Below are 14,387 nucleotides of genomic sequence, written 5' to 3' on the forward strand. Positions count from 1 at the left end.
TTATTTTCTTGCCTTTCTTCTATGATTCATCTTTTGCCTCTCTTACCAGGGCTTAACTTAGAGGGGGTCTGGGAACTTGGGTGAGAAAATACTATATTTTGATTTTTCATACAGCTAACTGAAATGTAACATTCCCGCCCATTACAAAGGTAACAAACCACTGCGGTATTAATGGTCCCTGAGGTTTTATCACCAACTGAAATCACAGGTATTTTTATGTCATATTACAATTATTGGAAATAGTTCAAAATGTCATTTATGTTCATCAGTACTTCCAAATGAATTAGACCCATTGCTAGATCTTGCCATCTGTTGCATTAATAAACAAGCATATATACCATATAAAAACCTGTATATTTTCTATTTTGATAACTGTATGCAATGCAACTGGGTTCCTTCAAAATCTTATGTATTCTATGCCTTTAAAAACATTTTGAGAAGAGCTCCGCAGTTTCACTAGCCTGCCAAAGGGGTCCACAGCACACAAAGGTCAAGATTCTTTGGTTACACAGTGCCTTCTGGTGCCTGGATTTTTTGTCGGTGTCCAGTGGGGCCGAGGACCAGCTGATCCGAGCAGTTGGGAGAAAGTGGAGCGGATTGAAGCCTTAAAAAGTTTCAGAAAAGGCTCTGATGGTACAAAGTGAGATGCTGCCCACTAGTGGCTGGACATCAGAACTGCGAGATTGACTTAAGGCACACCTTTACCGGGTTTGGGTGCTAATTCTAGGTACTTGGGTCGGAAGTAAGAGAAACAGAGGCAGTGGGTGGTTTTACCCCTGCCCACATATCCCTGTCGCTTGAAACCCTCTCCTTCCTTCTCTGCTCCAGCCATCTTCACCATCATTCAGTGACTCGGAAGCTTCCCCCGTTTAAGGAGTTTATACCTGCTGTTACCTCTCCTGCGCTGCCCCTCCCACCCACCTCTCCATCTAGATAACGGTGCTCTCCCTCCTTATCTGTTATCTGCCCCTGAACTGCCAGTCTAGGTCGGCCTCCTTGATCATCCGCACGCAAACCTGTAGCTCATGTCCTTCACAGCCCTCTCTCAGTTTGTGTCTGCCTGAGGATACTCGTGCACTGGTGGAGAGCACATTTCGGTCGGAAAATTCATGAAGGGACTGTGAATGCTAGCAGAATGGATTTCGGTACACCAGCAGTTAAGTCAGATGGCCTTCGTCCACCAAGGCCCCTCTGTGTTCCTAGTAGACCTGCTTACACCAGTGAAGTGGAAACGTCAGGCCCAGCACAGGGGACACAGGATGACGAAACTGACAGGCCAGAGGTCAGATCCTGGCCTCGATGCTTCCTTCCCTGAACAGCACCTGGAGTTGTGATTTCCTTCCCATCTTTGTAGCCCCTCCCGTTCCTGCCTAACTCTTGCTCCGAAGGACCAAGGTCGTTCACTCTGGTTGAAGATGGGGTTGTAGCATGAGAAGCTGTCTCGGCACGGGATCTCACAGAATGTATTAGTGAACATATTCGGTAAGGAATATATTCAGCTCAATAAGTATCAGTTGTGGTGATCTCCCTTTTCGAAAATAGTGGACTGTCCCTAGCGCCAGGCTAGTGTGTCCCCCTAACTTCTGTAACATCTGCTAAGCACCTGGCACTTTGGGGCTTTCCAGAGAGCTTGGATGAAAGAGGAGAGAGGCTTCGGCTTTTCCTTTTCCAAGCCTAACTAGCTAGGCTGCATCGCCTTGGACGACCCTCAGTTCTGCACAGTGACCAGTAGAGGGCAGGAGCAGTTAAGACAACAATACTCAGGACCCGCCAGCCCCAGAATTCCTGGCTTGAAGAGGGAGCAGGGAGGATCGCGGAGGGAGAAAAATGTTAACAATGAATGAAAAAACAAAACAAAACACAAAAACCCAGTTGTTCCTTATCTCCTGGGGGACCAAATGGAAGGAAATGTGCAGCTAGCGGGATGGAAGTTAGACTACAGGAAGAACTTTAGGAACACAAAATTTGCTACCTTAAACTTTTAGACAGGTGACTTTTTTTTTTAACCCCCTAGCTACCACTGCGCAAGCAGAAAAGTTGAGAAAAGGGGCTCTTCAGTCCGAGACCTATGGGACCCACTAGGTTCCCTTAAAGTAACCCTTCCTTGTTTCAGACTCCGCCCTTGCAGATGCAATCATAAAATAACTTTATTGGTCAGGTTAGCCGCCACTCATGCTCTTCCTGTAATAAGGATCCTTTATAGAGGCATGATGGCGTTCACATGCAGACGCTTTCTGAAGAGCCTGGGGCGGGGACAGCCTTGCCCCCCCCTCCCCCCATCAGAGCTCCTTTGTTGAAATGAGCTGGTTTGGCTTTTGTGGATTTTTGAGTCTGGAGCTAAGAACATAGTCCAGGGATCCTCCCCTCCATTTCTCAGGGAAGCTGCTTCGAAGCATACACAGTTATCAGGAATCTGATGGCATCTGGGCAAGGGTCCAGGCTATGGCTAGCTGTCCTCAGGGAGTCCCCGTCCCTGACTGCCCAACTGGCTCCATCCCAGTGGTGCCCGAAGAAGCGGGATGCTTACGCCCCAGGCAACATTACCTTCCAGGCATGGGAAGAAGGAATTGCTTTCCAGCCAAGCTATAAAGCAAAAGGCATCTTCAGTAATGAGGGTGTAGCTCAGAGATGTGAGAGCAGAGGGTGTCATCCTCCGCACGGGCCAGATCTGGCTGCCTGGCCCAGGCTTCCCAGACCCAACAATCATCTCCAGCCAGAGCTCTCACTATGAACTGTGGCCTCAGGACAAATCAATGAACACAGCTGGACCACAGCACTCTCCTTTGGGCTAGCCGGGCACGTGCAGGGCTGGCTGGAGTCTGTTTTTCTCCCATCAGGATGTAGACCTTTCAGCCTGGATAAGAGAAGAGGACACACTACCTTTCTCATGCTTTGGGAACCACGTGCCTCGGAGGATAAGGACCCGAGTAAGGAGCGGCTGGGAACAAGCAGAGGGTGTGGGGCAAGGTGGACCTTGGGGGCTGCTTCCTCAATTCAGCTGAATAGGGACGTTTGGCCCTGTTAGGGATGCTGATGTAAGCAAGGTCTGGCCTTTCCTTTCCCAGCTGCTAAAATATAGCCCCTCCGTGTATCAAAGCCTCAGGCTGGGTGTCTCCTCCCATACCAGTCCCTGAATATTGTGATCAAGCTGGTACCCTCCGGGCTGGTGGCTTTCAAGGAGTGAGCTTTGGGAGGTGTAGAGGTGACTCCTGATTTCCCTCCCCCCCCGGACACTAGTGTGACTTCTCTGCAAGGGCACAGGGCTGAGGGCCACGAGCTTCGGGCTCTCGCGCTTCTGCCTAAGGCACAGAAGGGGTGTGTGGGGGGCGAGGCTGAGTGGATGAGGAGGGTGAAGGAGGAGGCAGCTGGGCAAGAGGTATATTCCGAGGAGCACTGAGAAGCAGCCCAGAGGAATCGCACCCCCGCCCCCCACCTGGCCAGGTATCGCGGGGAAAGCACGCTCCACGCGGTTGCCCAAGCGACTTGTACAGTTCACGACGCCAGATTGTTGGGAAGAACTGTCTGGGGTTGGGACTTCCAGGGATGACTTCCTCTGCTACCACGTCTATCCTGGAAAGAGAGCTGCAGCCATGTCCCTCAGGAAAAGGCTGCCTGTCCCCTGACCCCGCCTGACCCCGCCTACAGGGAAGAAGACTAGAGGGAGCCCATGGAGTTCTGTCACTTGGTCTGTCCCAGACCTTCCAGCAAAAGCCAAACCAAACCATCAAGCCAAATGCAGTGGGGCGTGGGGGGCCCCCCTGGCCCCGTGCCCCGTGCAAGGGCCCCTCAGATCTCGATGAGGCTGGCAAGGCGCAGGCAGAGGGGCGCGTCCACCGGCATCGCGCTGCGCTTGATCTCATTCCCGTCCAGGCGAAGCACCTGCAGCTTGGAGAAGTTCATGACGTCCACCACGGTGCAGAAGCTGCTGATGGAGAACTCTGTGGGGACAGGAGGGGCGGGGTTGGTGGGAGAAGCGCGGATCAGGGCCCAGAATCCACAGGGAGGCGGCTCAGCCACTGCGAAGCTGCTTGAGCACTTCAGAGGGCAGGAGTGAGACTTGGCTGGGTGGGGCGGCGGCCTCGGGATCGGAGTCATACAGACTGGCACCGCTAGGGGGCAGCACCAGGGCGGGAGTGGGGTCTCCGCCCGCGTCTGCGGATCAGTTTCCTCACCGCCCCTGCTCCCCCCCCCCCCCCCCCCCGGTATTGTGCAGACCCTGGAACGTCCTTGAGTGTCCATCCCGTCAGGACCTGATCTTTCCCCATGTGCGCGGCAGCACGGGGAAGCAAAAGGTAGTCAAAGACCAGCCTTAGCAGCTTTGAAGGACTTTGCTGAATGGCTCTGGGAAGGAAGACTGGGGAAATGGATGGACCTAAATCCGGAATATTTCCTGACACTTCGCAGATAGAAGGGGCAGGAAATTAAAGAGAGAAAGCTTGGGCAGGGAGACAAGTGTCCTCGCGTGCAGGAGATTTGAGGGGACGCATGTCTCCATTCCCAGTACCTCCAAAGGACTGAGCAAGGCCCTGAGGTTCAAGTAGGTGGAAATTCATAGACAAATGAGGCCATCGTGGACCTCAAAAGTCAAGTAAGTAATTCCCTTGCCTCCTATGTTTAATATGGTATGGCTCACTCTCCTTTTTTTTTTAAATCTCAAAAGAAGTCCCCTTTTTTAAAGACCCCCCCAAAACCCACATAATCTTAATAGATATAATAGTTCTGTTTGGGTTTAACATAAACCCTTCCCTTTTCCCTCTAATTGGCCTCTTGGACATATTGGCCAAATCTGTCTCAAGTCTTCTGGGTTAGGAACTTGAAGGGAAAGCACCAAGAGCTCAGCTACTGTGCCAGCCGGGACGGCACACATCACCAGGAAAAGCTAGCTTCCATGCCGTGCCTGAGGGCCCCTGGAAGCCGGCTCCTGCCAGAGGGGCTCCTGGTGAAGCTTAGTGTCTGGGTGGGTGGGCTACATCTCGAGCACAGTTTCTAACATGGGGCAGCCCCAGAGCTTGCCTTTGCTTCCACCAGAGGCATTCCTCTGCTTCTTGCCAGGGTGGCCGGGAGGCATGGGAGGAGCGGGAGGGGGATGGCCTCCTGGAGGGTGCGGTCATGGCATGAAAGGGAAGGTTGCGGAGAAGACAGTGTGGGGAGCTTAAATAGGCTCGCTAGCAAGCAAAGTGCTTTTTCAATGAGCACTAACAATTGTCTTCAGTCTCTCTAAGGAACTGACCAAGAGGGGGCACCTGGGTGGCTCAGTGGGTTAAAGCCTCTGCCTTCAGCTCAGGTTATGATCCCAGGGTCCTGGGATCAAGTCCTGCGTCGGGTTCTCTGCTCAGTGGGGAGCCTGCTTCCTCTCTCTCTCTCTGCCTGCCTTTCTGCCTACTTGTGATCTCTGTCTGTCAAATAAATAAATCTTTAAAAAAAAAAAGAAGACATGACCAAGAGGAGATGGGGGAGACTGAAGCCCAGGCACTTGCATTGCAAACGTAAGACAGACAATCCAGCCCCGACGAATAATGCGACACTGGACTGGGAAGAGGGGAGGAGATGGGAAATGCCTGTCTGTGGGCAGTTTCAGTGGTGGGGCTGGGAGGAGGGCGGGGTGGGGGGGCGATAAGGAGGGGAATGGGTAGGGATGGGAGGGGTGTGGGCAAGATGGAGATCTTTTGGATACTTTCTGATCTCAGGAGGTAGATTAAGTTGCCTCTGAGTGGGGAGGTTGGGCGCATAGCTTAAGCCAGAGGATGGTGGGGGGCGGGGGGGAGGGTTGAGGAGAAGTCAGCTGGGTCGGCTTATAGCTCATTTCCTACTCCAGACTGCTCTAGATGGATTCTCTACCCCCGCCTCGGGCCCTCAGGCCGTCTGCTAAATCCTGGATCCTTGTGCATATATACAAATATGGGGGGTACTTAAGGGCTGCTAGACACACCCCGTGTACCGATTCCATCCACACAGCGGCGCACTGTGCCCCTGTTTGCCCTCCCCACGCTCATGAAGAGGACAGGGCTTCTGCTTGGAGACTCTGGAGGACATTTTCCAGCCCAGATTAAATACTGACATAAGTCTTTCCAAATTCCTCCTGGGGTACCCACCCTGCTCCCTTGGATCCCACAGCTACTGAATAACATTCCGAGCTCTGTTCCCTTGCTATTGCCAAGCTGGAAAATCTGAGGGAGATGCTAATGGAAGAGGCAAGGGGGAGGCAGGGGACTGGCTTGATTCCCCTGCAAACCCTTTAGTTCCTGCCCTCCGTTTAGCTCCTCCCACAGAGGACTGCTTAAGTCCCACCTCCCTCTCCCCCGCCCCCCCCACTGGCTGTGGGAGGACATCTCAGGAGAGCGGGCTGAGCTTGGGGCACTGTCCTTCTGGCTGGTGGTCTGAATCAGAGAGAGATTCCTCACGGTCTCAGACAGAGAAGCCTGGTGCCAGGTCCTTGGATGTCGAAGGCCAGCCTTCAGGGTTTTACCTACGTAGCCTGGGTGGCCTGGAGAGATGGCTGCTCCTTCTCAGTGTCCCCATCTTCACAATGCAAGAAGTCAAACAAAACAGGACTATGCCTGTCAACTCCCAAGCGGCAAGGAGAGGAGAAGCTAGTCGTGGTTATTGAGTCTGGCTCCTCAGTTAGGTACCAGGCCCCGGACCAAGCACCTTCCGTGTTTTGATTTGCTAATTTAAGACAAATTAAGTCCAGGAAGTGGTATTATTTTGCCTCAAAATCAGACTGGCAGAGAGACTAAATGATAACTAGATCAGGGGATCTGGCTTCAATGACACAAGAAGGGATTTGGGGGAGACACTGAACGTTTTTAGGTTGTTTGACTTCATGGAGAACTTTCTTGCAAGACCTTGGGACACTTAACTGAAGTGGTTTTATGTTCCACAGAGCTTTGCGAAGGGGCGGGCCCCCCTGCATCTGAGTGGCAGATGAGCTCTTTGTGGAGGCAGGCGCTGACAGGGTGCCCTGACTGAGCCCTTCCCGCCCCACCTTTCTCTGACTGTGTATCATCGGGCAATAACTAATGGGTTCTCTCCCATGACAACTGCTCTTTGCTGGCACATCTTTGGGGTCAAACACAGCACATAATGTGACCTTTCTGATGTGACAGTCCTCCCGGATTCAGAGTAGGGTGACAGGTGACTGCTGGGTGGGATGATGGACAGCCACGAGTAAATGTCAAACCCTTTCCAGCATGTGACATCTCAGAGATATCCCAAAGCACTGGCCCACTTGGGAATAAGACCTGCCCCTCCCCACCAAAAAAGAGAGACTTTACATATAAAACTGTCTGGGTGCCCATGACGGTGTCTTGCACTTCCAACAGAGGACCAGACACCTCCGTACCTCGCCTGCCCTGCTGTCGACCTCTGGGACAGCTGAATGGGCTGTTCAGCCCGTTTCTGTCTTGCTGAATGATTGATCTGTTCCCTGAGCACCAGGAGAGAGAGAGGGGGCGGGAGGGGATGAAGTCTCAGTCCCCATCAGTGTTTTGACGGAGCCCTTTGCTCACAGCAGGCTCCGCTTCAAAGCCCTTTGCCCAGGGGTCCGTAGTGAGTCCTTTCCCAGGAAAAGGGGGACTTGGCTGGCCGAGGAAGGCTCGGTACCTTCCAGCTGGACTCCAACATCAGAGACCCTGGGGTAATGTAAGCACATTCTGAACACAAGATCCTGACACAGAGCTGAAAAGCAACTAGATCATTCTACCCAAAATGAGTATTTCAGTCCTAAGGGGCCAAGGAAGCACTTTTGATTTCTTCAAGCATTCTGGAAGATGGGAGGCCTGTGTCTTTGCCAACTGCCCCAGGGCTTTGTGGTGATAGAATCCCTGGCACCCTAGGGGGACCTCTGCCCCACAACCAGGGGCTCCTTGTACTCCAGGGAGAATGGACCAGAATAAGTGCCTCATTCGGCTTAGAGAGGCTGCACATTCTTATCCAACAGCTGCTATGTTTAAAAAACAAATAAACAGCCAAACACACGGCTGGCTGTAGAGGCAGGAATAGAGCGTGTGGAAACAGAGCTCCTCCTCTTCTGGGTCAGTGAATGAAAAGGAAAGCCACAGCTTCTTAATAGCCCACCTTCCTCCCAAGATGGACCTGGAAGTTCAGCTTAAATCTCCCTCTCTAGGAATTGTTCTCATCTCTCCTTGCTACTCAACACCCGAACCCCTCCTCTCAGACACACAGAGTTCCTGGCTGTTCCCTGCAGGTGACCCATTAAATGATCAGTTCCTCTGTGACATTCCCATTTCCCAGAATGGCCTTGTCCCTTGCCTCCAGCCCGCGCTCACTTAGCTCTCAAGACTTAGAATGAAGCTTACCTCTTCTGGGAAATCTTCTTCCAAGCCAAAACCCCCCACCCCCCAGAATTTTCCTAGCATTGCTGTTTGGTCTAGGGGCGTGCCATGTTGGACCTCTTGGACAGGGGTGGAGCGTGGATTGCTGGTGGCTTCCTTTGTGTTCTCTGGCCCCCCTACTTCTGTATCTTACGCACTGTTGCTAGCACTCACAATGGGGTTTTTTCGAATGAAACAGACAGACACTCCCCACTCCCCTCTGTCAGGGTCTCACCATTGATTCTATTGCCTTGGAGGTAGAGATTCTCCAGGTTGGTGTTGACCGGGGGGATCTTCTGCAGCTGGTTGTAGGAGAGGTCAAGCTCAAGGAGGCTGCTGGAGTTGAAGGTGTTGGAGGCCAGGCCGTTGTTGGTGAGACTGTTGTGGGACAGCCGCACATACAGCAGCTTGGGGGACCCCCGGAAGTAGCTGTCAGGGACGGAGTAGACGTTGTTGTGCTCCAGGTAGAGCTGCTCAAGGGCTATGGGCAACCCGTCAGGCACCTTCCGCAGGTGGTTGTAACTCAGGTCCAGCAAGATCAGGGACCGGAGGCCCCTCATCGCGCTGCCCACTTCCTGGATCTCGTTGTGCTGGAGATACAAGGCCGTGAGGTTCTCCAGACCCTCCAGAGCATTGTTGGGGACCCTCGAGATCTGGTTGTGGTCGAGGTGGAGCTCCCGCAGCGATCGAGGCAGTGGGCCGGGCATCCGGGTGAGGTTGTTGTGGTCCAGGTAGAGCCTCTCCAGGTGCCTCAGCTTGGAGAAGACCTTCCTGCCCACCTTATCGCTGGTGATCTGGTTGCCATGGAGAGCAATCCAGAGCAGCCCAGTGGCGTTGTCGAAGACGCCCTCCTGCATGGACGAGATCTGGTTGTTCTGGAAGTAGACGTACTTCATGCGGGAAGGGACAAAGGGCAGATACTTGAGGTTGCGGTTGTCACAGTACATGGCCGTGGGGAAGTTGGGGGGGCAGTCGCACTCCTGGGGGCAGTCACGGGGCTCTGGAGGGGGCGGAGAGCCATAGGCATAGGCTGGGCCTTCCTCCACCCCATAGGGGTAGGGCTCATAGGGCTCGTACGGGTAGGGCTCATAGGGGTCGTAGTAGGTGGACTGCTGGCTGCGGAGGTAGTGGAACCACCAGTGGGGGTCTTCGTCGTACTGGGCCTGGGAGAGGGAGCAGAGCCCGGCCAGCAGCAGGAGGGAGGCCCACTGCATTTTGTCTCTCTGCAAGAGGGGGGGAGAGAGCAGAGCAGGCAAGCATGAGTGAGACAGCAGGGAGGCAGGGCAGCAGGGAGGCGAGCCTTGGGCTGTGAGCAATCCCATCTAACTTCTGCAGCAGGCTCCTGGGACAGGGAGCCCTGCCCTCACTTCCCGCACGCCTCGTCCTCCTAGTGCCGGCTCTGAGCACATGGTCCAGGTGGCCCGTGACTCCCTCCGGGAGCTGGGTACATCTTGCCCTGCTCACAGAGTCACAGAAGCAGAGCCTTTGAGATTAAAAGGAACTTGAAAGGGGTGCAGTTCATTTTTTTTCAAGGGGCAGGTCCTTAAGAGCCTCTAGCAACATGAAGTTTCTGTTGGGGGAGCTGGGAAGCCCCAGCACTCATCTTTGGTGGGGGGCAGTGGTGGTGGTGCGTGCTCTTCAGACTTGAATTCCCATTCAGTTTGGACTCCCTGGGAATCTAAGATTTTCCAAGAGTCCAAAGAAAAAGCCCTCTAGTCCTTTCCCTATCTCTGGGAAACCTCCAGAAGCATCTTGAGATCTCAAATGGGAAGATCTGAACTACTCCTGGAAGATCTTTTGGTCTCTTGGGCAGGCTGGGGGTTTCTGGTTTCTAGGCTTTGGGGAGGGGTGTGGTCTGCCGGGAGTCACCGCAAGTCTTGGGCTACCTTCCAGAGTGTCAGTGTGGGTAGCAGTCTGCTGGGGGAGAGCACTCTCTGGTTGGCAGTCTGTGGCTATACGTGCCACTTGGAGGGCCCAGGGTCTTCATGTAACAGCGACAGTACCCCCCACCGGAATGGGGACATTGGCACCAGGTGTGGCGTTGTCTTCTAGCGTGGGTACTGAGTTTGGGGAGCCTGAGTCAGTGCACTTGGATTCCGTGGTATCTAGTAAATTGTTAGCCTCCCTCCTGCTCCCCCATGGACATTATGCTAGAGTCACGTGGACCCCAAAGAAATGAATGAAGAACACTGAAAAATGGAATAGGAATTGAAGACACTTGAGTATACCCAAGAGAACGTGCTTTGGAATGGGAGTCTGGCATCCCCTCTCCCATCCTGGGCTACCTGTGAAGACATATGGATCACCAGCCTCCATGACCAGCCCTCTCGCCCCCCAGTGCCTGGCAACCTGTCACCTTGAGCTGCTATGCTAGTGAGATAAGAACAGGGCAGGCATGGAGAGAAATGTGGGTTTGGTGCCCACATTTGGGAGGAAAGCCAAAGATATGGAAGATGAGGAACCCTACTGGTCAACCTACTCTGAATACCTATAGCCAAGGCACTGGATAGCCCTTGGGAGCAATGGGAACCTTCCAGAGGTGTGAGTGTCACCCTTGGACAGAGGAACCTGAGAGCCTTTCCTGGTCATGGAAGGGTCACATATATCCCTCACCTTGCTGTTGGGACTCCTGGGGTTGGCCACTGGAGACAGAGGAAAGAAAGGAATCTAAAAGTCAACATCAAATCCAATGATGGGAAAGACCCTGACTGTGACACTCAAACTAGTCACCTCTGCCACCCTTCCTCCCAGACCGCAGACCTCTCTGTTTCCTGAAAGTAAGTCCTGTCGGCCTCCTTCATTCCATTAGCCTCTGGGCTGCAGGGCCGAGGCACCTGGCTCGTCCTCAAGCAGCCTCAGGCCTCAGACAAAGAGCCCACAGTGTTTCTGAGAAGCCAACCCAACTGCCCACTGCCTGGGCACGCTGGCTGGGCCCTGGCTCCGGCCAGGAGAGAAGACGGATGGAGCGGCCCACTGCCAACAGTGCATTTTTCCATGCACAGCCCTGGACTGCTGCAGGACCAAGGTGGCTGTCTGGAGGCTGGCACAGTGAGCCTCTGTCTCCATTTCTCCTTCCAGACCCGGCATCTTGGCAGACGAGAGCCACCTTCCTCTTCAAGACCCAGCTTTCCGGGGGCCGTGCCTCCTGCCCACTTTGGCCTCTCCTCAGGAGCCATGATGGCCGAGAGGGCTGTGTGGGGGGCTTGCTTCTCTCTTCTGCTCCATCAGCAGTGTGGGCCCGCAGTCATCTGCTCTGAAACCCCCCTACCCACCCTAATGGCAGAGACCTTCCTGTGCTCAGAGTTTCGTGAGGTGGAAAGTTTCCGGGATTGGTGCTCCCTGAGCTGTGGGGAGCTGACTCAGGAGCTAATGCTGTCCTCTCCCTTCTCCACTCTGGAGAACGATCCTTCCCTCCTATCAGGGTTGAAGAGGTCAGACCGGAAGTCATCCACTGTGCTGGATTAGACCCTCCTTCATGGCTCCCTGAACTTGGTTGAGTCTCAGCATTTCTCTTTATTCTTTTCCTTCACCCCAGCAAAACACACACACACACACACACACACTCTCTCTCTCTCTCTCTCTCTCTCTCACTCTCACCCCCCACATCCTTCCCTTGTAATATCGTTCAGGTACCATCATCTGCCCACAGGTCAGACGGCAGGGCTGGGCTGGTGGGATTATGAGTACCAGTGGGACAGAGCTGGCTTCTCTAGATACCTGGTCTTCCCCTTTTTCATGCCTGAGAAGGGGAGCCCCTTTCCCCAACAACCAGAAAGGAACCATAGGACAGAGGTAACACATTCCTTCTACTCCCCTTTGCACCTCTCCAGCATCCTGGGGTCATGGTCTGGATGGGAGAAAGAGGAACGGCTCCTCCCTCTGAGCCTTTCTCCCTAAGCCCCGGCCCTTCCCTTTCCTCCCGTTATGGAACTATAAGGGACAAAAACTGAAGTAAAATGACTAAACTTACCGCCAGCTGAACCTTTCAGAGAGTGACCACGTCCCTCTGTCTGGCCTCCTTGGGTTGGAGAACGTGTGAGAGAGAGAGAGACAGAGTGTCTACTGAGAGTGTGCAGGTTTGTGCCAGGCCAGGGTCCCGCCCCCAAATTCCTAATCAAATATTGTGAAGAGAGGGACTGAGGAGGCCGGATCCTGGCTTTTTCGGCTCTGCTGCGGGGGCGGAGCTCACACTCTCAACCAAGCAAAATCCTTTTGTCCGCCTGACGTTAGAAAAACTACCTTCTTTTCACTCACTTATCTTCCCTAAAGCATTGGCAGCTCCGGGTCTCTTTCTGCTGAGTGAGTTAGTGGCGCCCTGGAAGGTATTTGTACAGTCTCTTACCAAGTGTCTGGCTTTCTCATTAAACCCACAAGGGCAGATGCAGGGCTCGGGAGGGCCAGGATTGGGGAAGAGGCCATCTTAACTGTTTCAGCAACCCATGTGTCACCCCAGAGGGCCAAGACTACTCGGCCTCCTTGCCTCTCCTCTGTGCAGGTGGTTAGACCAGCGCACGAGCAGGCATGACACAGGACAGCCGGCTCGGGCTCCAGTTCTATCCCTTACCCGTGTAGACTTGCCTGGGCTGCAGGGTTTCTCTCCTCCTTTGAAATTAATGGAAAAGAAGGGGAGCTCACCTTCATGGATCACTTACCGTGAGCCTGCATCACACACTTTCATTTAATCCCCTGGCAACCATTCAACTTTCAGTCTCCATGAACTTGACTGCTCTGGAAAACTCCCATAAACAGAATGGTACAGCACTTGTCTTTCTGTGACTGGCCTATTTCACTTAGCATCATGTTCTTAAAATTCATCCGTCCTAGTATGCGGCAGAATCCCCTTCCTACAACATTCTCTTATATGTGTAGACCACGTTTTGTTTATTTGTTCATCCACTGATGGACATTTGGTTTGCCTTAGCCTCTTGGCTCTCGTAAATAACACCCCTATGAACGTGAGTGCACAAATACCTTTTGGAGCCCCTGCTCTTAATTAATTTGGATATACGCTCAGAAATGGAATTGTTGGAACATATGGGAATTCTATTTTTAATTTTTTAAAAAAGATTTTATTTATTTATTTGTCAGTGAGAGAGAGAGAGCGCGCGCAAGAGAGCGAGAGCGCACAAAGGGGCAGAGTGGTAGGCAGAAGCGGAGAGAGAAGCAGGCTCCCTGCCAAGCAAGGAGCCCAATGCGGGACTCGATCCCAGGACCCTGGGATCATGACATGAGCTGAAGACAGTGGCTTAACTGATTGAGCCACCCAGGCGCCCCTATTTTTAATTTTTTAAACCACCGTTCTATTTCCCGTAGTAGATGGGGACACCAATGGGGCACAAAGGATCAAGTTTGAAACACTCCTTGTTTTTTAAGAAATACCAATTGAGAAAGCCTCAGATTCGAATCTGAAGACATTAGAGGTGTCGAGGAAGGTGCAACTTTTGGTTGTTCTAATTGGTCTAAACGGTGTAGGCCGTCAGAAAAGTCCTTGTCAGGAACCTACTCTCCTCAGGGCTTATGAAGAGTTTTTCAATTTTTAAAAAATTTTTAAAAATTTTATTTTCTTTAAAGATTTTTATTTATTTACTTGACACACACACACACACAGAGAGAAAGACAGTGAGAGGGAACACAAGCAGGGGGAGTGGGAGAAGGAGAAGCAGGCTCCCTACCTATCGAGCTGGGAGCACGATGTGGGGCTCGATCCCAGGACTCTGGGATCATGACCTGAGCCAGAGACAGATGCTTAAGGACTGAGCCACCCAGGCGCCCCATGAAGAGTTTTTTTTAAAAGATTAAACATAATGAATGGATATTTGCTGACCACCTACTATAAACCAAGTGGTCTACTGATGGTCTCAATGAACACTGGAGGTATTTTGTGTTGGAGATAGAGGTACAGAGAAACGGTGTGACTAGCTAGAAAGTGGTAAAACAAGGATTTGAACATTGATCTGCATGATTCCAAAGCCCACAGACTTTCCTACAACCAAAGGCCAGAGGACTGATGTAGTGGAAGGGGCGATGAGTACCTTGCTGTCACGGTTGGACTCA

General features: G+C 52.7%; 1 protein-coding gene across 1 annotated transcript; it reads right to left on the minus strand.

Annotated features, from left to right (window-relative positions):
- Positions 1 to 2,157: 2,157 nt before the first annotated feature.
- Positions 2,158 to 12,418, minus strand: LOC111151056 (fibromodulin). Its single transcript, XM_022508788.1, has 3 exons — positions 12,304 to 12,418; positions 8,569 to 9,556; positions 2,158 to 3,938 (listed from the first exon to the last, which is right to left on the minus strand). Exons 2-3 carry the CDS (start codon positions 9,545 to 9,547, stop codon positions 3,787 to 3,789), a joined length of 1,131 nt encoding a protein of 376 aa, XP_022364496.1. The 5' UTR covers positions 9,548 to 9,556; positions 12,304 to 12,418; the 3' UTR covers positions 2,158 to 3,786.
- Positions 12,419 to 14,387: the final 1,969 nt, after the last annotated feature.

The sequence above is a fragment of the Enhydra lutris genome, unplaced genomic scaffold (genome assembly GCF_002288905.1).
Source record: "Enhydra lutris kenyoni isolate GAN:26980312 unplaced genomic scaffold, ASM228890v2 scaffoldscaffold25, whole genome shotgun sequence".
Classification (NCBI taxonomy): domain Eukaryota; kingdom Metazoa; phylum Chordata; class Mammalia; order Carnivora; family Mustelidae; genus Enhydra; species Enhydra lutris.